Source organism: Pseudophryne corroboree, chromosome 3 (genome assembly GCF_028390025.1).
Source record: "Pseudophryne corroboree isolate aPseCor3 chromosome 3, aPseCor3.hap2, whole genome shotgun sequence".
Classification (NCBI taxonomy): domain Eukaryota; kingdom Metazoa; phylum Chordata; class Amphibia; order Anura; family Myobatrachidae; genus Pseudophryne; species Pseudophryne corroboree.
The window spans coordinates 237,735,097-237,757,856 of record NC_086446.1 but is presented as its reverse complement, the minus strand read 5'-3'; the positions used below and the strand labels follow the sequence as shown (position 1 = coordinate 237,757,856).

At 47.3% G+C, this 22,760-nt stretch overlaps 1 protein-coding gene across 3 annotated transcripts in view; it reads right to left on the bottom strand.

The window, feature by feature from the left end:
- LOC135055188 (zinc finger protein 845-like) overlaps positions 1-22,760 on the bottom strand; it is an 85,535-nt gene that overhangs the window by 8,144 nt on the left and 54,631 nt on the right. For all 3 annotated transcript variants that reach the window (XM_063958935.1, XM_063958936.1, XM_063958934.1), the window contains exon 13: positions 10,478-10,627. In XM_063958935.1, coding sequence (XP_063815005.1) covers positions 10,478-10,627 — 150 coding nt within the window. The remainder of the gene's footprint in view (positions 1-10,477; positions 10,628-22,760) is intronic.

The following is a 22,760-nucleotide window of genomic DNA, read 5'->3' as shown; positions in this document are numbered from 1 at the left end:
CGCTAGCACCGCCTCCCTGTCTGAGGGAGCAATCGGCAAGGCAGATTTTAGGAACCGGTGGGGTGGAGACGCCTCGAATTCCAGTTTGTACCCCTGAGATACTATTTGAAGGATCCAGGGATCCACCTGTGAGCGAGCCCACTGATCGCTGAAATTCTTGAGGCGGCCCCCCACCGTACCTGGCTCCGCCTGTGGAGCCCCACCGTCATGCGGCGGACTTGGAAGAAGAAGCGGGGGAGGACTTTTGCTCCTGGGAACCTGCTGTTTGTTGCAGTCTTTTTCCCCTACCTCTGCCTCTGGACAGAAAGGACCCGCCTTTTCCACGCCTGTTTTTCTGGGTCCGAAAGGACTGAACCTGATAAAACGGCGCCTTCTTAGGCTGTGAGGGGACATGGGGTAAAAATGCTGACTTCCCAGACGTTGCTGTGGAAACTAGGTCCGAGAGACCATCCCCAAATAATTCCTCACCCTTATATGGTAACACTTCCATGTGCTTTTTTGAATCTGCATCTCCTGTCCACTGGCGAGTCCATAAGCCTCTCCTAGCAGAAATGGACAATGCACTTACTTTAGATGCCAATCGGCAGATTTCCCTTTGTGCATCTCTCATATATAAGACTGAGTCTTTTATATGGTCTATGGTTAACAGGATCGTGTCTCTGTCTAATGTGTCAATATTTTCTGACAGTTTATCTGACCACGCAGCGGCAGCACTGCACATCCAAGCTGACGCAATAGCTGGCCTAAGTATAATGCCTGTGTGTGTATATACAGACTTCAGGATCGCCTCCTGCTTTCTATCAGCAGGTTCCTTGAGGGCGGCCGTATCCGGAGACGGTAGTGCCACCTTTTTAGACAAACGTGTGAGCGCTTTATCCACTCTAGGGGGTGTTTCCCAACGTGACCTATCCTCTGGCGGGAAAGGGAACGCCATTAGTACCTTCTTAGGAATTACCAATTTTTTTTCAGGGAAAGCCCACGCTTCTTCACACACTTCATTTAGTTCATCTGATGGGGGAAAAATTACGGGTAGTTTTTTCTCTCCAAACATAATACCCTTTTTAGTGGTACCAGTAGTTATATCAGAAATGTTTAACACCTCTTTCATTGCCTCAATCATACAGTGAATGGCCTTAGTGGGCATCAGGTTTGACTCATCGTCGTCGACACTGGTGTCAGTATCCGTGTCGACATCTGGGTCTGCTTGAGGTAGCGGGCGTTTTAGAGCCCCTGACGACCCATGCGACGCCTGGGCAGGCACGAGCTGAGAAGTCGGCTGTCCCACATTTGGCATGTCGTCGATTTTCTTATATAAGGAGTCTATACGTGCACTCATTACTTTCCATAAGCCCATCCACTCAGGTGTCTGCCCCGCAGGGGGTGACATCCCTTCTAAAGGCATCTGCTCCGCCTCCACATCATTATCCTCATCAAACATGTCGACACAGCCGTACCGACACACCGCACACACACAAGGAATGCTCAGAATGAGGACAGGACCCACAAAAGCCCTTTGGGGGGACAGAGTGAGAGTATGCCAGCACACACCAGAGCGCTATATAATGCAGGGACTAACTAAGTTATGTCCCCTATAGCTGCTTTTTATATTATATATGTATTGCGCCCAAATTTAGTGCCCCTCCTCTCTGTTTTTACCCTGTTCTGAAGTGTAGACTGCAGGGGAGAGCCAGGGAGCTTCCTTCCAGCGGATCTGTGAAGGAGAAATGGCGCCAGTGTGTCTGAGGGAGATAGCTCCGCCCCCTTTCCGCGGCCTATTCTCCCGCTTTTTTCTGGATTCTGGCAGGGGAATTTACCACATATATAGCCTCTAGGGCTATATATTGTGGTATTTTTGCCAGCCAAGGTGTTTTTATTGCAGCTCAGGGCGCCGCCCCCCCCCCCCCCCCCCCCCCCCCCCCCCAAGCGCCCTGCACCCTCAGTGACCGGAGTGTGAATTGTGCATGAGGAGCAATGGCGCACAGCTGCAGTGCTGTACGCTACCTTGGTGAAGACTGATGTCTTCTGCCGCCGATTTTCCGGATCTCTTCTTGCTTCTGGCTCTGTAAGGGGGACGGCGGCGCGGCTCCGGGACCGAACACCAAGGACTGGGCCTGCGGTTGATCCCTCTGGAGCTAATGGTGTCCAGTAGCCTAAGAAGCCCAATCCGGCTGCAAGCAGGCGAGTTCGCTTCTTCTCCCCTTAGTTCCTCGCTGCAGTGAGCCTGTTCTTTCTAAGGGCTCAGGAGAGCCCCTAGTGTGCATCCAACCTCGGCCGGGCACGAAATCTAACTGAGGCTTGGAGGAGGGTCATAGTGGGAGGAGCCAGTGCACACCAGGTAGTCCTAAATCTTTCTAGAGTGCCCAGCCTCCTTCGGAGCCCGCTATTCCCCATGGTCCTTACGGAGTTCCCAGCATCCACTAGGACGTTAGAGAAAGGGGATTTTTGTTACTTACCGTAAAATCTCTCTCTGATTCCATCTGGGGGACGCTGCGCACTTACTGATGGGTTAGTGTGTGGGATGGGGAGTTTGGCACGGAACCTATAGAAACTAACTCCTCCCTCTAACCCCACCCATCTCCAGCCTGACTAGCAGATCACCTCTGTTTATGTTTAGCAAAGCCGGAAGAGTCAGAACAGAACATAACCAATAATTCCAGACAAAACTACGGGAGGGATCGCAGCGTCCACCAGATGGAATCAGAGAAAATAGGATTTTAATACCTACCGGTAAATCCTTTTCTCTTAGTCCGTAGAGGACGCTGGGGTCACCATTAGAACCATGGGGGGGGGGGGGGGGGTGTATAGACGGGATCCGCAGGAAACAGGGGCACTTTATGACTTTGAACGGGTGTGCACAGGCTCCTCCCTCTATGCCCCTCCTCCAGACTCCAGTTATAGGAACTGTGCCCAGGGAGACGGACATTTCGAGGAAAGGATTTATTGTTAACTAAGGTGAGATTCATACCAGCTCACACCTCAAGCATGCCTCACAACGTGGCATTCAACAGAACACAAGCCAACGGCATGAACAATTTCAGCAACAGGCTGACAATAACCGTAACACAACATATGTGTAACCATAACTATTAACTGCAGATACAGTACGCACTGGGACGGGCTACGGACTAAGAGAAAAGGATTTACCGGTAGGTATTAAAATCCTATTTTCTCATACGTCCTAGAGGATGCTGGGGTCACCATTAGAACCATGGGGTTATACCAATGCTCTAGAACGGGCAGGAGAGTGCGAATTACTCTGCAGCACCGATTGACCGAACTTAAGGTCCTCATCGGCCAAGGTGTCAAACTTGTAGAACTTTGCAAAAGTGTTTGACCCCGACCAAGTAGCTGCTCAGCAAAGTTGCAATGCCGAGACCCCACGGGCAGCCGCCCAGGACGAGCCCACCTTCCGAGTGGATTGGGCCTTCACTGATTCCGGTAATGGCAGTCCAGCCGTGGAATGCGTCTGCTGAATCGTGTTACAGATCCAGCGCGCAATGGTCTGCTTGGAAGCAGGACACCCAATCTTGTTGGGAGCATACAGGACAAACAGAGCCTCTGTTTTCCTAATCTGAGCCGTTCTGGCGACATAAATCTCCAAAGCTCTGACGACATCCAGAGATTTTGATTCAACGAAGGAGTCAGTAGCCACAGGTACCACGATAGGTTGGTTTATGTGGAAAGAGGAAACCACCTTCGGTAAAAATTGCCGACGTGGTCTCAACTCAGCTTTATCTTCATGGAAGATCAAATAAGGGCTCTTGTGAGACAAGGCCGCTAACTCAGACACCAGCCTTGCAGATGCCAAGGCCAACAGGATGACCACTTTCCAAGTGAGGAATTTCAACTCCACCTTCCGCAAAGGTTCAAACCAATGTGATTGAAGGAACTGCAACACTACATTAAGGTCCCAAGGTGCCACCGGAGGCACAAATGGAGGTTGGCTGTGCAACACTCCTTTCACGAAAGTCTGAACTTCTGGAAGGGAGGCCAATTGTTTCTGAAAGAAAACAGATAAGGCTGAAATCTGTACCTTAATTGAGCCTAATTTTAGGCCAGCATCCACACCTGCTTGTAGAAAATGGAGAAAACGCCCCAGGCGAAACTTTTCTGTAGGAGCCCCTTTGGCTTCACACCAAGAGATATAGTATTTCTCCAAATACGGTGGTAATGTTTAGCCGTTACCCCTTTTCTGGCCTGAATAAGTGTGGGAATGACTTCACTGGGAAGACCCTTACGGGTTAGGATTCTGCGTTCAACCGCCATGCCGTCAAACGCAGACGCGGCAAGTCCTGATACACGCACGGCTCCTGTCGTAACAGGTCCTCACGCAGAGGAAGAGGCCAGGGATCTCCTATGAGTAATTCCTGAAGATCTGGATACCAAGCCCTCCTTGGCCAGTCTGGAACAATGACGATCGCACTGATCTTTTTTCTTCTTATGATCTTTAGAACTTTCGGAATTAGAGGAAGTGGAGGGAATACATACACCGACTGAAACACCCACGGTGTCACCAGTGCATCCACTGCTATTGCTTGAGGGTCCCTTGACCAGGAACAATATCTCTGAAGCTTCTTGTTGAGACGAGATGCCATCATGTCTATTTGAGGAACTCCCCAACGACTTGCTATCTCTGCGAAGACTTCTTGGTGGAGGCCCCACTCTCCTGGATGGAGATCGTGTCTGCTGAGGAAGTCCGCTTCCCAGTTGTCCACTCCTGGAATGAATATCGCTGACAGAGCGCTTGTATGTTTTTCCGCCCAGCGGAAAATCCTTGTGGCTTCTGACATTGCCGCTCTGCTTTTCATTCCGCCCTGACTGTTTATGTACGCTACTGCTGTTACATTGTCTGACTGGATCAGTACCGGCAGATCTCGAAGAAGATGTTCCACTTGTAGGAGGCCGTTGTAAATGGCCCTTAACTCCAGAACATTTATGTGGAGACAAGTTTCCTGACTTGACCATCTTCCTTGGAAGCTTTCTCCCAGTGTGACTGCCCCCAACCTCGGAGGCTTCCATCCGTGGTCACCAGGATCCAATCCTGTATCCCGAACCTGCGCCCCTCTAGGATGTGAGAGCTGTGCAGCCACCACAGGAGCGATACCCTGGCCTTGGACGACAGGATTATTCTCTTGTGCATGTGTAGATGGGATCCGGACCACTTGTCCAACAGGTCCCACTGAAACATTTGGCATGGAACCTGCCAAACCGAATGGCCTCGTAGGCCGCAACCATCTTCCCCAGCAACCGAATGCATTGATGGATTGACACTCTTGCTGGTTTCAGAATTTGTTTGACCAGACTCTGAAGTTCCAGCGCCTTTTCCACAGGAAGAAAGACTCTGTAGTTCCGTGTCCAATATCATTCCCAGAAATGACAACCGCGTCGTCGGAATAAACTGTGATTTTGGCAAGTTTAGGAGCCAACCATGTTGCTGGAGAACCGTCATGGAGAGTGCAACGTTTTGGACCAACTGGTCCCTGGATCTCGCTTTTATCAGGAGATCATCCAAGTATGGGATAATCGTGACTCCTTGTTTGCGAAGGAGAACCATCATCTCCGCCATCACTTTGGTGAAAATCCTCGGAGCCGTGGAAAGACCAAATGGCAATGTTTGAAATTGGTACTGACAATCCTGAATTGCAAATCTCAGGTAAGCCTGATGCGGAGGATAAATGGGAACATGTAAGTAGGCATCTTTTATGTCCACCGACACCATATAATCCCCTTCATACAGACTGGAGATCACTGCTCGGAGAGACTCCATCTTGAATTTGAATCTCTTTAGGTAGAATTTCAGGGATTTCAGGTTTAGGATCTGTCTGACCGAGCCGTCCGGCTTCAGGACCACAAACAGGCACGAATAAAACCCTTCTCCCTGTTGTGACTGGGGAACCCTTATGATAACCCGATTTAAAACACAATTTTTGTATTGCGTCGCAAACTACCTCCCTGTCGGGAAGAGAAACTGGTAAGGCCGATTTGAAAAAACGTCGAGAAGGGGCGTCTTGAAACTCCAGCTTGTACCCTTGGGATACTATTTGTAATATCCAAGGGTCTAGGTTCGAAAGAACCCAAAACTGACTGAAGAGTTTCAGACGGGCCCCCACCGGTGCGGACTCCCGCATAGGAGTACCAACGTCATGCGGTGGAGGTGGCAGAAGCCTGGGAGGACTTCTGCTCCTTGGAGCCTGACAAGGCTGGAGATCTTTTACCTCTTCCCCTTCCTCTAGTAGCAAGGAAGGAAGAACCCCGGCCCTTTCTGAATTTATTTGTCCCAAAGGACTGCATCCGATAATGGTGCGTTTTCTTTTGTTGTGGAGGAAAATAAGGTAAAAAGGATGACTTACCCGCGGTAGCCGTAGACACCAAATCATCAAGGCAGTCTCCAAATAAGGCCATAGCTTTATATGGTAAAGCTTCCATACTTTTCTTGGAGTCAGCATCAGCATTCCATTGGTGAATCCACAAGGCACGCCTAGCTGAGACAGCCATGACATTGGCCTTTGATCCCAAAAGGCCAATATCCCTTGCAGCTTCCTTTAGATATGCTGCGGCATCCCTGATATTACCTAGAGTCAAGAGAACGCTATCCCTATCTAGGGTATCTATATCAGATGACAAGCTATCTGCCCATTTTTCGATTGCACTACTCACCCACGCAGATGCAATGGCTGGCCTGAGCAGCGTACCTGTGGTGACATAAATGGATTTCAATGTATTTTCCTGCCTACGATCCGCAGGATCCTTAAGGGCTGCCGTGTCCGGGGACGGAAGAGCCACCTTTTTGGACAGCCGGGATAGAGCCTTGTCCACAATGGGGGGTGACTCCCACTTATCCCTATCCCCAAAAGGGAAGGGGTACGCCACCTGAATCCTTTTGGGAATCTGAAACTTTTTGTCAGGACTTTCCCAAACCTTATCAAACAGAGCGTTCAGTTCATGAGAGGGATGAAACGTTATCTCAGCTTCTTTCCCTTAAACATACAGACCCTTTTGTCAGGAACAGCAGGGTCCTCCGAGATCTGTAATACGTCTTTTATCGCCACAATCATGTACCGAATGCTCTTTGCCAATTTTGGATCTAATCTGGCATCACTATAGTCGACACTGGAGTCAGAGTCCGTGTCGGTATCCGTGTCTGCCAACTGGGCAAACAATCTTTTTTGTGACCCCGAAGAGGTCTGGACTTGCAACAACGCGTCCTCCACAGACTTCTTCCATGCCTGGTTCGGAGACTCAGATTTATCCAATCTCTTACTAATAAGAGCCACATTTGCATTCAAGGCATTCAACACATTAACCCAATCACGAGTCGGCGGTGCCGACAGGGTCACTCCCACAGCCGTTTGTGTCCCCAACACAGTCTCCTCCTGGGAAGAGCACTCCGCCTCAGACATGCCGACACACGTGTACCCAACAATCACAGACACACTGGGCATATAGGGGACAGACCCACAGTAAAGTCTGTCAGAGAGACACAGAGGGAGTTTGCCAGCTCACAACCCAGCGCTTCACCAACGGTTCTGAAACCCAAATGAATGCCTCAGACCTGCAGCGCTATTATAATAATAATAATAATATGCAACAAAATTACTGTGCCCCTCCCCCCCCCCCCCTGTTTTGCACCCTGTTACTTGTACAGCAGTGTGAGGAAGGACCAGCGTCTCTGCAGCCTGTGTAGAGAAAATGGCACTGAGCTGTGTGGGCTGAGAGGACTAAGCTCGGCCCCCGCAATGGCGCGCTTCAGACCCACTTTTTTCAGTAAATGTTTATACTGGCGGGGGTAGGACAGTGTCTCCGCACCTATGTCCCCTCTTGCCAGTCTGTGAGAGAGAGAGAGAGAGAGAGAGAGAGAGAGAGAGAGAGAGAGAGAGAGAGAGAGACACACACATACACTGCCCAGGCCCCCCCCCCCCCCCCAACGCGCCCCCCCTCCCCACGCCCTGCAGTGCCTCTGTGTGTGGGAGCATGGCGTGCAGCGCGATTGCTGTGCGGTACCATAGAAGTAGTCACTGAAGTCTTCTTTACTTCTACTCACCTGTCTTCTGACTTCTGGCTCTGCAAGGGGGGTGACAGCCGGCTCTGGGAACGAGCATCTAGGCGTACCTAGCGATCAGACCCTCAGGAGCTAATGGTGTCCTGTAGCCAAGAAGCAGATCCTTTAAACGCACCAGAAGTAGGTCTGACTTCTCTCCCCCAAGTCCCACAAAGCAGGGAGACTGTGCCAGCAGTCTCCCTGAAAATAAAAAAACCTAACAAAAGTATTTTCCAGAGAAACTCTGTAGAGCTCCTCAGTGTGCATCCAGTCTGCCTGGACACAATTCTAAAACTGGAGTCTGGAGGAGGGGCATAGAGGGAGGAGCCAGTTCACACCCATTCAAAGTCTTAAAGTGCCCATGTCTCCTGCGGATCCCTTCTATACCCCCCCCCCCCCCCCCCATGGTTCTAATGGTGACCCCAGCATCCTCTAGGATGTATGAGAAGGAGATTTTACGGTAAGTAACAAAAATCCCCTTTTCGCTTTCATCCATCTGGGGGACGCTGCGCACTTACTGATGGGATTTCCCAAAGCAAGCTAATTAGAGGAGGGAGATGTAGACGGCATAGCTGTCTGCAAAATTTGACGCCCAACAGAGGCAGTCTCCAAACCGAAAGTATGAAAACGGTAAAACTTAGGGAAGGTATGCACGGACGACCAGGTCGCCGCCCTACACAGCTGCTCGACGGAAACACCACCGCGAACAGCCCAGGAAGCTCCAACAGCCCTAGTCGAATGAGCCCTCAATGAGTCAGGAACAGGCAACGCCGAAGAAATATAAGCCTGCCGAATAGCAGACGTAATCCAGCGTGCCACCGTATTCTTAGAGGCCGGCCAGCCTCGCTTGGGTGCATCGATCAAAACCAACAAGGTATCCGTACGACGAATATCCTTAGTACGGGACAAATAAATTCGTAAGGCTCTAACATCTAATAACTCTAAATGACAATCCTGTCCAGAAGACTCAGGAACAAACGCTGGAAAGACTATGTCCTGATTCATATGGAAAGCCGACACAACCTTTGGCAAGAAGGAAGGCTTTGTACGTAAGATCACTCGATTTTCATGAAAGACCAACAAGGGCGGTTTGCAAGAAAGCGCTGCTAACTCGGAAACACGCCTGGCCGAAGCAATGGCCAAAAGAAAAACCACCTTTAGAGTAAGATAGCGAAGCTCAACAGAGTCCAGCTGCTCAAATGGAGGCTGAAGAACCAGATTTAAATCCCACGGCGGAACCGGAGGAACAAAAGGAGGCTGAATCCTGACTACACCCTGAAGGAACGTTTGAACCTCCGGAACAATAGCCAATCTTTTCTGAAAGAGAACCGACAATGCCGAAATCTGTCCCGTAAGGGAAGACAAACGAAGTCCTTTAGTCAGACCATCCTGAAGGAAAGATAACAGATGAGGTAAACGAAAGAGGTGCGGTGACAACCCCCGTCTTTCACACCAAGCAATGTAAATACGCCATACTCTGTGATAAATACGAGAAGTGACCGGCTTTCTAGCCTGAAGCATAGTCTTCACCACCGGTCGAGATAACCCTTTTGCTCTTAAAATGCTGTATTCAAGAACCAAGCCGTCAAAGCCAGACGATTTAAATCGTGGTGGCGACAAGGACCTTGTAGCAGATGGAACGGTCCCTTGGTCACCATGCTGCGGAGAAGAGTGTACCACTGACGAGGCCAGTGTGGTGCTATAAGAATGACCAAAGACCCTCTCTCCGGATATGTTGAAGTAGACGCGGTATCAAGGGAATTGGTGGAAACACATATCCCAGTCGAAATTGCCACGGAGCTGTTAATGCATCGATTAATGCTGCTTGAGGGTCCTGAGTTCGTGATCTGTACTGAGGTAGCTTTCGATTTAGATGGGATGCCATGAGATCGATGTCGGGTGTTCCCGAAAGAGACACTAGGGCTACAAAGACCTCCTGATTAAGTTCCCATTCTCCCGGATGAATCGTGTGACGGCTCAAGAAATCAGCTTCCCAGTCTACACTGAAGAAATCTGTGCCTGTACTCCTCAGGCACAAAACTAAAACTGAGGTGATCTGCTAGTCAGGATGGAGATGGGAGGGGTTAGAGGGGGGAGGAGTTAGTTTCTATAGGTTCTGTGCCAAACTCCCCATCCCACACACTCTAACCCATCAGTAAGTGCGCAGCGTCCCCCAGATGGATGAAAGAGAAATCTTGAAGACATGCTGGGATCATTACTAATTAATGTAACGTCTCATTTGGTCATTAGGTTTGGCTGGATAGATACAGTACCATAAAACTACCTGGCACTGTAGGAACAATACAATATTTCTAAAAATAAAATGCATAAAATAACTTTCACGCCTGTGTTTCAGAGAACTTCTCCCCCCCCCTGACTCCACGCATAAAATGATGAATTAGGAAATGTGGATGAATGAGCGCGCTAACAAGTACTTACTAAGACTGTGCTTCCCCGTGAGAATGGTGTTACAGATCGGGCAGTGAAGTTTGGGTAGCTCCTTTGTATGTTTCCGCAGAACATGCATCTCCATGCTAGTCTTTTGTGTGAACTTAGCCTGACATAAAGAACATGCGAACGGCTTCTCACCTGTGACAGGGAAAGTACACCAGTTAAACAGAGAGGTGGATCATTTAGGATAACATGTTATGTATAAAACCGTATGTAGCACGCTGTATAATTTTCTTTATCATTTGCATTTATTTTGTCTACCTCATACTGTATGTCCCCATTTTATGTATTTAATAATATTATCATTAGTAGTATTATTAATAATAATTTTTCAAACAGGGAACGTTTACCTCATCACCGATAATCACCCCTCTGATGTGTCACCCAGGCTCTTGCTTTTGTACTGTCCCTTGGCTCTTATCACACAACATGGACACAGGAAGCACAACCATGATCACTACCTCCTTCAAAGAGGGCACTTTGTTACGGAAGGATTCCCTAATGGGTGCTGATGGCTTGATGACGTCCCCAAGGTGCCATATACCCCAATGCAATGATTGAGAAAAATTATATTTTTGTACTTGTTAAAATCTTTTTCTCAACATCAGCGGAAACGCATCTGTGAATGCATGGACCAGACATTATGGGGTAAATTCAATTAAAGTCGAAAGCTGCCGTTTGTCAAAAAGTCGGCAATTTTCGACTTCTTAAAGTCGAATCGTTATTCAACCTATTCAATATATCCCAAAATTTTTCGACAAGTAGATTTATTCGACTTGTCGAAAAGCATGTGGATCGGCGGAATAGCTGCCGATCCACGTGCTTGTGTCGAAAACGGGGCCAAAACCGACAAGTTTTGGCCCCCTTTTCGACCATCTCATTACGAAATAAAAAAATGTCGGACTGAGATGAGGGATTATAGCAGGAGAGGGGAAAGGGGGAGCCGCAGGGAGACGGGGGGACAGCCGTGGGCATATATAGATGATGAGCGCTGCAGCAGGATGTCACACAGCCGCGCCGCTCACGGCAGCTTCCACCCGGTTGGACACTGCCATGAGGTCTGGCGGCTGTGTGACATCCTCCTGCAGCGCTACTATAGCGCTGCTCTCCTCCGTCTGGCGGCTGTCCCCGCTGGTATCCCTGTGGCTTCCCCCCCCTCTCCTCCTCTGGGTCCCTCATCTCAATTCGACTTGAAAAAGTCGAATTGAGATGAGATTAGAATAGGGGTTGTCGGATCCATTCCGACAAATGCATGTCGGAATGGATCAGACGCTAATTGAATATACCCCTATGTATAGAGTAAATTAGGTTGACAATTCCCATGCAGGCAATAGCCAATGCCTGACACTAGCTAAATCAGTATGTACCAAAGCAAAGCAATGCAATAATAGAAGCTAAGACAACAGACAAACAGTAGTGTGGTGTAAGAGTTATTTCATGAAGATGTATTGGTGAAACAAAATGAATAACCACAGACTTCCCAAAATAAAAATATATACCCTCATTTATCAACAGCCCAGCAGTGAAGTGCCATTTACTGTTTTCACTCACCGTGGTATATACATTTTATCTATTTGAGATGAGCTCATACCACGGTGAGCGTTATCTGTATTTACCCTGTCAGTGCTACGTTTACAATCCAGCAGCGCTGACGGTGAAAATTAGCGCTGCGAGAGCTAAAACATACAAAAAAAAATGATAAATAAAAGATTAATATACTTAGAGAAAGTGTGAGTGTGAACGGGTGAAAAAATTAGCAAAAACCAAAAACAGCGCTGGGGGGTATTAATAAATTAAGAAAAACCCTAATTATCATTTTAAGCTAAATTTTGGACCAAATTTTGCTTGATAAATGAGGGCAATAGTTTGAAGAAAAACAACAACAAAAAAAATACACTGTAGATTTTAGTCCTATAGTTGTCCTATATCAAGACAAAGACCTCTCTGGAACTACTACTGTCTGAAAACAGCTTTTACGGCTCTAAACTCCCAGCAGGAGCCAATGTCATGTGAAACGACATGAAGTTTAAGAGCACAACTAGTGACATATACAGTGAATAGGCAATGTCTACAGACACCCTTCACATATGACAAGTGCCTGTCAAGTTTAGGATACCAAAGTGGGATAGAAATAAGAAGGAAATACGTGGACTGGATAGAATAAGAGTTTGTGGGTAGACAGACAGGTAAAAAAGGAGATTTATGGTAGATTTACCATGGTTAAATCTCTTCCTGCAAGGTACACTGGGTTCCACAGGGAATACATCGGGGTGTAGAGATGGCTCTTGATCCTGAGGCACCAACAGGCTAAAGCTTTAGACTGTCCCAGAAAGCATTGCGGGGCCTCCTCTATAAACCTGCCACCAAGCACTGTGAGCTCAGTTTTGTTAACCAGCCCAATGCAGAAGCAGGTAAAAGAGAAGGCAGATGTTAGTCACATAGAACCACATTTTCACGACAGGAGAAGGGACTAGCGGCTAATGCCAAACAAACCCAAAGAAGCTAAGTGCGACAGAGATTTAACAATGGTAAGTCTACCATAAATCTCCTTTTCTGCAGCGGGTTACACTGTGTTACACAGGGAATACATCGGGGATGTCCTAAAGCAGTTCCTCAAGGGAAGGGATGCACCTTAGCAGGTATGAGAACCTGGCATCCAAAGAAAGCATCCTGGAAGGCGGAAGTATCAAAGGCATAGAACCTAATAAAACGTGTTCGCTGAGGACCACGTAGCCGCCTTGCACAATTGTTCTGCAGACGCGCCACGACGGGCCGCCCAGGAGAGTCCAACAGACCGAGTAGAATGGGGCTTTAATAGCAGCAGGAGCTAGGAGTCCAGCCTGCGCATAAGCTTGTGCAATCACCATTCTAATCCATCTGGCCAAGGTTTGCTTATTCGCAGACCAGCCATGTTTGTGGAAACCAAACAGTACGAAGAGGGTATCTGACCTCCTGATAGATGCAGTCCTCTCTACATATATACAGAGAGCCCGTACCACATCCAAAGACCGTTCCTTAGAGAACAATTCGGAAGAGATGAAGGCTGGAACCACAATATCTTGATTAAGGTGAAAAGAAGACACCACCTTAGGTAAAATAACCAGGGCGACTTCTAAGAACTGCTCGGTCACGATGAAATAAAAAGGGTGGGCGACAGGACAAAGCGCCTAAGTCTGACACCCTTCTAGCAGAAGCAATAGCCAGCAGAAACAGGACCTTCGCCGTGAGCCATTTAAGGTCCACTGACTCAAGAGGTTCAAATGGAAACTCTTGCAGGGCATTAAGGACAGACAGACAAATCCCATGGAGCCTCAGAGGGACATAGGGAGGCTGAATCCGCAGTATGCCCTGAGTGAATGTATGAACGTCAGGTATTGACGCAATGTTTCTCTGAAACCACACTGACAAGGCAGATATGTGAACCTTGAGGGAGGCCAGACGAATTCTTAAATCCATGCCTTGTTGCAAAAAAGCCAAAAGTCTGGAAGTACTAAACTTGGAAGCATCGTAATTCTTAGCAGCACACCAGGTGAAGTTAGAATTCCAGACCCTATAATAAATCTGTGCAGAAGCCGGTTTGCGGGCCTTTAGCATAGTTTGGATAACCGCCTCGGGGAATCCTTTGGCTCTCGGGAGTGAAGCTTCAAAAGCCACGTTGTCAAAGCCAGTCTGGCCAGGTCCGGGTAGACACAAGGGCCCTGAATGAGGAGGTCTGGGCATTGAGGAAGCAGAAGAGGACGCTCTATCGATAGACCCTGCATGTCTGAGAACCAATGCCGTATGGGCCACGCTGGAGCGACTAGAAGTAGTATTCCTCCTTCTTGCTTGAACTTCTGTAGTACCCTGGGCAGAAGTAACACTGGAGGGAACACTTAGGGCAGCCGAAAGTTCCATGGAATTGCCAGTGCGTCCACAAACGCGGCTTGAGGATCCCTTGTTCTTGATCCGAAGACCGGAACGTTGTGATTGTGTCGTGACGCCATCAGGTCTACATCTGTTAGACCCCACTTATCCACTAGGAGTTGAAAGACTTCCCGATGAAGACTCCACTCTCCGGCATGTACGTCCTGACGACTGAGGAAATCTGCTTCCCAGTTGAGGACTCCCGGAATGAACACTGTCGATATTGCTGGCAGATGGCGTTCCACCCAACAAAGGATTTTTGACACTTCCATCATTGCCATGCGGCTTCGAGTGCCGCCTTGGCGGTTTATGCCACCATGGTGACATTGTCTGATTGTACTTAAACAGGCCTGTTCTGTATCAGAGGCAGGGCAAGAGTGAAAGCATTGAACACTGCCCGCAATCCCAGAATGTTTATCGGGAGGAGAGATTCCTCCTTGGTCCACCGACCCTGGAGAGAGTGTTGCTCCAGCACCACGCCCCAACCCCACAGACTGGCGTTCGCAGTCAGTAGGACCCAGTTGGGACGGCCCTGCTCAACTGCTGGTCCTGTAGCCACCGGCTCAGTGACAGACGAACCTCCGGAGTCAAGGAGATCATTTGAGACCTGGTCCGATGAGGCAGGCCATCCCACTTGGAAAGGATTAACCTCTGTAGAGGGCGGGAACGAAATGGAGTGTACTCTACCATGTCGAAAGCAGACACCATGAGGCCTAGTACTTGCATCGCCAAGTGTATAAACACTCTTGGGCGAGAGAGGAAGTATCTGATCCTGTCCTGAAGTTTCAGGACATTCTCTGGAGACAGAAACAGTCTTTGGCCATGTGTGTCCGGTATTGCCCCATGCACCTAGCAGGGACCAGCGAGGACTTCTTCCAGTTGATGAGCCACCCGATGGCTTGTAGGAAGTTTACCGTCCATTGTAGATGACTGAGGAGGACATCGTGGGAGTTTGCCAGAGTCAGCAAATCGTCCAGTCACGGCAGGATCCTGACACCCTGACAACGGAGATGAGCAGTCATCACGGCCATAACCTTGCTGAAGATCCGAGGGGCCGGGGCTAGTCCAAATGTCAGCGCCTGGAATTGATAGTGAAGGTTGCCAATAGCAAACCGCAGATATTGCTGAGGCGATATGGCAATAGGTATATGCAGAGAAGCATCTTGTATATCCAGGGATACCATATAGTCTCCAGGTTCCATGGTCAGTACAAATGAGTTCAGTGTTTCCATACGGAACTTGGGACACTCTCGCAAACTTGTTCAGTGATTTGAGGTTGAGAATAGGCCCATCAGGTTTCGGGACTAGAAACAGGGTCAAGTAGTATCCTCTGCCTCTCTGGGACAGAGGTACCGGCACTACCACTCCTGTATCCAGGAGGGAACGCACAACCATCTGTAGAGCTTGCGCCTTTAACAGATCCGAAGGGATAACCGTTGTGCAGAACTGGCGAGGGGGACGTCTCCTGGAAGAGACTGCGTACCCGTGAGAGACAACTTCTCGCATCAATGCGTCTGAAGTGGTCATAAACCACACCTGGATGAATCGTAGAAGTTGGCCCCCCACCCTGGGATCCCCCAGAGGGAGGCCTGTCCCGTCATGCAGCAGGCTTGTCATGAGAAGCAGGCAGACAAGCCACCCAGGATTGTTTGGCCTTGGGCCTAGTGGTTGTTGGGAGCAAGAGACAATCTCGGGTATGCCTGACCTTGGCTTCCCCTTAAGGCCGAAAGCAGGAAAAAGTGGTACCTTTTGTCTTCTGTGCAGAAGGAGTTGCATTTGGGAGAAAGGCAGTCATAGTAGCTGCCGATTCAGATCCAATTTTTAATTAGGTCTTCCCCAAATAAGATGTCCCCAGTAAAGGGGAATACCTCCAAGGACTTTTGGAGTCCAGGTCCACCTTCCATGACCTCAACCACAGAATACGGCGAGCCAGGACAGACGTATTCAATGCCTTGACAGCCAACACACCAGCCTCAGCGGACGCCTCCTGGTATAGAAAAAGGTGGCAGTGGTATTGGGAGACAGGGAATGTCTGGCATTTGTCAGATATATCTTCCAGCAGCTCTTCCTCTAATGCTTGATTCAGTCATCAATCTATTTTTCAGCCCCAACAGAACGCAATCGTGGTCTATGTACAACACCCGTAAGGGAGTAATAGACTTCAGGTATCCCTCCACACGCTTATCTGTCGGTTCCTACAGTGAGGGTACAGTGGTGAGAGGCAGAGTGGACGACACCCGATGGGTGACACATGAGTTCACTAGCAGTGAATTACCTACTTGTTATACAACTCTGCAGGGGGAGGATATCGAGCTAATGCCAGTTGAAGACCGGGGGAATGTATTCCCTGGATTAGACCAGGGGTCTTGTCTGATGTACACTTAATGGTCAGATTGTGGTAACAGAGTTTTAATTACCCTCTGACGTGTGAACTTATCAGTTTGCTTAACCACAGTAGGAGAATCCTCTTATCAGTGATTTGTAGGATTTGTTTCCCAGTAACCACAAGGGCCGTGGTATCATTTAGCAATGGAAAATCCTTGTCAGAAACACCTAATATAGGGACTGACAGGACAGCATGATCCCCCTCTCTCCAGATAGAATATCAGAGAGATTATTGGATAGGGAGGAGGGAGCAGCCCGCTTAGATGACCCAGAGACCCGAGAGTGACCTGGAATATGGTTTTGCCTGAACAAGGAATGAGTCATACACTACAACCCGTGAGGCAAAATGTTCCCGTCCACAGCGGAGTAACCATGGGGACATCAGTGACTAATGTTACAGGTGGTCCCATAGGGGCCATAAAGCGTTCAACTAGAGTACCCAGTAGATTTGAGAACGCAGCCCAGGTTGGCTCCTGATTGATTACAGGAGCTGCGGACTGACTGGGAGATGTATGAGACATAGTACACAGACCATCACACAAACTTCCCCCTCAGGTAAATCCGTTGCGCATGCTCTGCAGGATGCAGGAGTGTCCACAGACTTACTGCCCTACATGTTAAACATTATACACAAATGCAACAGAGAGCGGTTTAGTACGATGAAGCCAGACAGAGTACCATACCTGCAAATAAATCCGTTAGCATGTGACTGAGGACCCAGTACACAACACTTGCGAATAAATCCGGTATTATGTGACTGAGTACACAGTAGAATACACGTAATAGGTAAATACTGTGAAGCACTATATATTGACCCAGACGCACCTAGACCCCTAGGGTACAATATACAGTGATAGATATATCTGGAATACACCGCAGTGAAATCACATAGCAGTTATAGGCACGCAGTCATGTTTGCAATGCGGGTAATTATTTTCATGACAATAAAATTGCATTGGATTATTATTCCTATTATTGCCATTTCTAGGAAAGGTTATTGAGAAAGTGGTTGCAAATCAACTGGAAACCCGCCTGACAACCCATGATATTTATGATCCATTCCAATCAGGTTTCAGGAGAAGACATAGCACTGAAACAGCGTGTGTGTGTGTTAAATGACCTTCTGATGGCAAGACAGAGGTGACTGTTCAATATTAATCCTTCTGGATCTCTCTGCAGCATTTGATACCGTGGACCATGGGCTTCTGATTGAGCGACTAATACATTTTTGTGGACTGGATGGCACAGTCCTAAGCTGGTTCAAATCATTTCTCACAGGCAGGTCACAGAGAGTATCGTCTGGATTATACTCATCAGCATCAGTGCCATTACCATGTGGTGTCCCACAAGGTTCTATACTATCTCCCATGCTTTTTGCAGTATCCATGCTCCCGCTGGGTGAAATAATCAGGCACAATGGCCTGATCTATCACCTCTTATGCAGATGATACACAACTATACTTGTCCTTTGCACCGAGCACTGATAACCCAATAGCAACCCTAAACGGCTGTCTAGCTGAGCTCCAGGAGTGGATGAGCGCCAGTTGGCTGCGACTGAACCCAGATAAAACATAGGTCCTTATGATAGGACCGCAACATCAAAGGACAAGACTGCAGCATAGCCAACCAACTGGACTTACACTCGGGGATTCAGAATTACAAACCACTGATCGTGTGCGGAATCTTAGCGTTGTACTGGATGGTGGCTTGACACTTAAATGTCAGATATCAGCCACAATCAAATCCTCATTCTTTCACCTGAGGAACAAGGCCAGAATCAAGCACTTAATTCCCTCAGATGATTTGCCAGAAGTCATACATGCATTTGTATCATCTCGATTAGACTACTGTACTGCCTTCTACCTTGGTCTCCCAGCAAAAGAATTGCACCGCTTACAGCTAATGCAAAACACAGCTGCCAGGCTGTTAACCAACCAGCACCGCACTAGCCACTTAACACCCATCCTCTACTCCCTTCACTGGCTGCCTGTAAGATGGCAAATCATCTTCAAGATTGGCTTACTGAGTTTCAAAGCACTACATGACCAGGGCCCAAGGTACCTGAAGCAGCTTCTGACCCCATACAGCCCCACTCGATTACTGCGATCTATAGAAGGACTTTTAGCAGTACCCACAATCTCCCGTAATTCATCTGGGGGTCGATCTTTTAGTCATGCGGCTCCGACTCTATGGAACTCACTTCCCCGCACAGTGCGAGAGGCCCCAACTATAGAATCCTTCAAAAGTAGACTCAAGACTTTCCTGTTTACTCAAGCATTTCCATATTGTCCCTTTAGTATCTTCATGCTTCTGTATTTTATGAAAAGCTGTTCTGTACTTCATTATTTTCTGTACTATATTATGCTGTGTATCTGTTAAGTGCCTCGAGTCCTATGAGAGAAAGAGCGCTATATAAATAGTTATTATTATTATATGAACACACACACAATATATATATATCTATATCTATCTATCTATCTATCTATATATATATATATATATATATGATGTGTGTTTTTATTCATTGTTGTACACCTTGACAAAGGGGCATGAGAGCCCTGAAACGTCGGACTTCTTGATGTGTTGCTTTAATACAAGTTTTTGACTTTAAGACGCCGAGTGCCGCTCCTTCTTCCCTGCTTATGTGAACACTTTGTATTGAGAAGGCACCGATGCCCGTTTTGCATATACATGGGAGTGCCTATTCATTTGCTCTTTGTTTTATAATATAATATATATATATATATATATATATATATATATATATATATATATATATATATATATATATATATATATATATATATATATACACGTGTTAATATGCAGCACTCCTGGCGTCTTTGAGAAATCACACGACTATTGCACTATCATATGGCAACGTTTCAGTGCCGTTTATTGTGGCACTTTCGTCAGGTTTAACAAAGATAAAAGAACAATCACTTACCTATATACCCCTAACCACCAGTGTGAAGGCGCTGCTCCGTTGGCGGGATCGGTTCCCGTGCGAGTGGCGCGTAGTGTGTGACGTCATCGGCCGATGCGTCATCACTGTGCTCCCCATCACCATGACTACCAGAATAACAACAGATCGTAATATCATAAGTAATGGCTCACATAGCATATCGCAGTGACTGTACAGTAGATGATCATGATTTGCACAACATTAATATAAACAAATATTAGAATAACATATGATTGTTTAAATAGCATATGAATCTAAATATTTTCTTAAAGAAAAACAATCACTATAATAAGCTTTGATTATTAATGTAGTTGCAAAAGCTCATAGAGCCATGTTAAGGAGAAATTAGTAATATTAATGACACATCTTAATTACTACCTGTACTAATTACAAGTATAATATTATCTTAATCACATGGTACTCTGTATTAGGGTAAACTACCATATAATGCCCATTACCGGTTTATAAAAAACTATTGAGGCCCAGGTTCTCATTAAGCCCCTTGGGTTGCAAAGTACCCAACTGGTGGATCCAACGAGTCTCCAATCGCAGTAGTTTCAAGCCTCTATTTCCTCCCCTCAGGGTCTGGGGGACGTGATCTATCATGCGATATCTCAGGGATACCAAGGGGTGTCTGGCTGTTAAAAAGTGTCTTGCGACCGGTTGGTCGCTATGGCCAGTAGTGATGGCCGCCTTGATAGCCGATCTGTGGGCTGCCATACGTTCCTTGAACATTCGTTCGGTCTTACCTACGTATGACAGCCCACAGGGGCATATCAACTGGTAGACCACATATTTGGATGAACAGGTAAGTCTGAACTTAATGGAGATGGTACTACCTGTAAGAGGATGTTTAAATTGGTCGCCAGGGATCAGAAATTGGCATGTGGTGCAAGTACACCTAATGCAGCCTTTTCTACTACTAAGGAAGGTAGTAGTATCACGAGTGCTGGTGATGTCGGCCTTCACTAATATATCTCGTAGATTGCGATTTCTTGAGTAACAGCACATAATTCTAGTATCCTGTAGAGGTAGATCTGTATCGGACTGTACCACTGGCCATAATTTTTTTACTTTTTGTTGGATGGCTCGACTTTGACAGCTGTATCTGTTAACCCATGGTAGGTACTTATCTGTTCTGGCATTCTTGCTAGAGAGCAATAATTGCTGACGATCCTTGCTGAGGGCTTTGGCTTTAGCTATCTGTAAATCTTGCCTTGGGTATCCCCTGGCTATAAATTTATCTAGCATAGTATTCATTTGGGCTTCAGCTAGTGTAATATCTGATGTAATACGCCTAATGCGGATAAACTGGGAGTATGGGAGCCCACGTTTGAGTGGTCCAGGGTGACAGCTCTCAAAATGCAATAAATTATTCCTATCAGTAGGTTTTGTATACAAGGAGGAGTTTTTTATAAACCGGTAATGGGCATTATATGGTAGTTTACCCTAATACAGAGTACCATGTGATTAAGATAATATTATACTTGTAATTAGTACAGGTAGTAATTAAGATGTGTCATTAATATTACTAATTTCTCCTTAACATGGCTCTATGAGCTTTTGCAACTACATTAATAATCAAAGCTTATTATAGTGATTGTTTTTCTTTAAGAAAATATTTAGATTCATATGCTATTTAAACAATCATATGTTATTCTAATATTTGTTTATATTAATGTTGTGCAAATCATGATCATCTACTGTACAGTCACTGCGATATGCTATGTGAGCCATTACTTATGATATTACGATCTGTTGTTATTCTGGTAGTCATGGTGATGGGGAGCACAGTGATGACGCATCGGCCGATGACGTCACACACTACGCGCCACTCGCACGGGAACCGATCCCGCCAACGGAGCAGCGCCTTCACACTGGTGGTTAGGGGTATATAGGTAAGTGATTGTTCTTTTATCTTTGTTAAACCTGACGAAAGTGCCACAATAAACGGCACTGAAACGTTGCCATATGATAGTGCAATAGTCGTGTGATTTCTCAAAGACGCCAGGAGTGCTGCATATTAACACGTGTATATTGATTTCCTCCTCATGCGGGCACCCGGCGCAGAACCAGAGCATTAAGTGAGAGCCGGACATTGGATAAATTATATATATATATATATATATATATATATATAAACAATGCGTGGTCTGAGACCCCCGGATGTGTATATCAGAATACTCGTACAGTATATTCTGTCACAGGTACACTTGTTCTTAACTAGCACCGTCTTAATATCGACATGTAGAATACTTAAGTGTTTGTGAAACCATGACGCTGTTGTACAGGTGGGTTTACAAAGGAGATCTTGCCCTGCAGTCCCGGAGACCAGTCGCATCTATTTTAGAAAATGGCGCCCAGCGTCTCAGTCAGGGAGTGAGGGAGAGTGTGAGGCAGCTCCAGGGCGAGAACACCAGCAGTAGATGGCGCCCTGGGTCAGGGGAGAAGCTACAGGTCAAGCGCCGGCTCCTCTATGCTGGACTTCACCACCTGGTACTGTGGAGACTTATTAAAATGGATATTAGTATATACGACCTGTACTCCTATGCCCTGGTGGATATAGTGTGGTCCCTGCTCGGTGACAGTGTCCACGCCAGCTTCGCAATACGTCTCCCTAGACTGCGATTTGAACACGATTTAATGGCGAGTCCCGCCAGGGGGACCCTCTTACCTCCTCCCTTCTGTAGCAGCGATGTGAACCAGGAGAGCGTCTGTGACCATATGCCTAGAGCCGTAGCGTCTCCGCCGCAAGTACCCGGGAACAGAGCCAGCGGGCGTATGCGATGCCGCTGAGGAGGTGATGGAGCCCCAGCACAGTATGACATATGAAGTGCTGCAGCCCTTGAAGTATTCTAAAAAGCTTTTCAGGGCTGCCTAGCGCAGCCCCCCTGTTAAGTAACCTGCTTCATGCAGGCACCAACGCTAAACCTGAGCTCACATTGCCTGGAGGCGGGGTTATAGAGGAGGCCCCGCAATCCATTCTGGGACAGTCTAAAGCTTTAGCCTGTTGGTGCC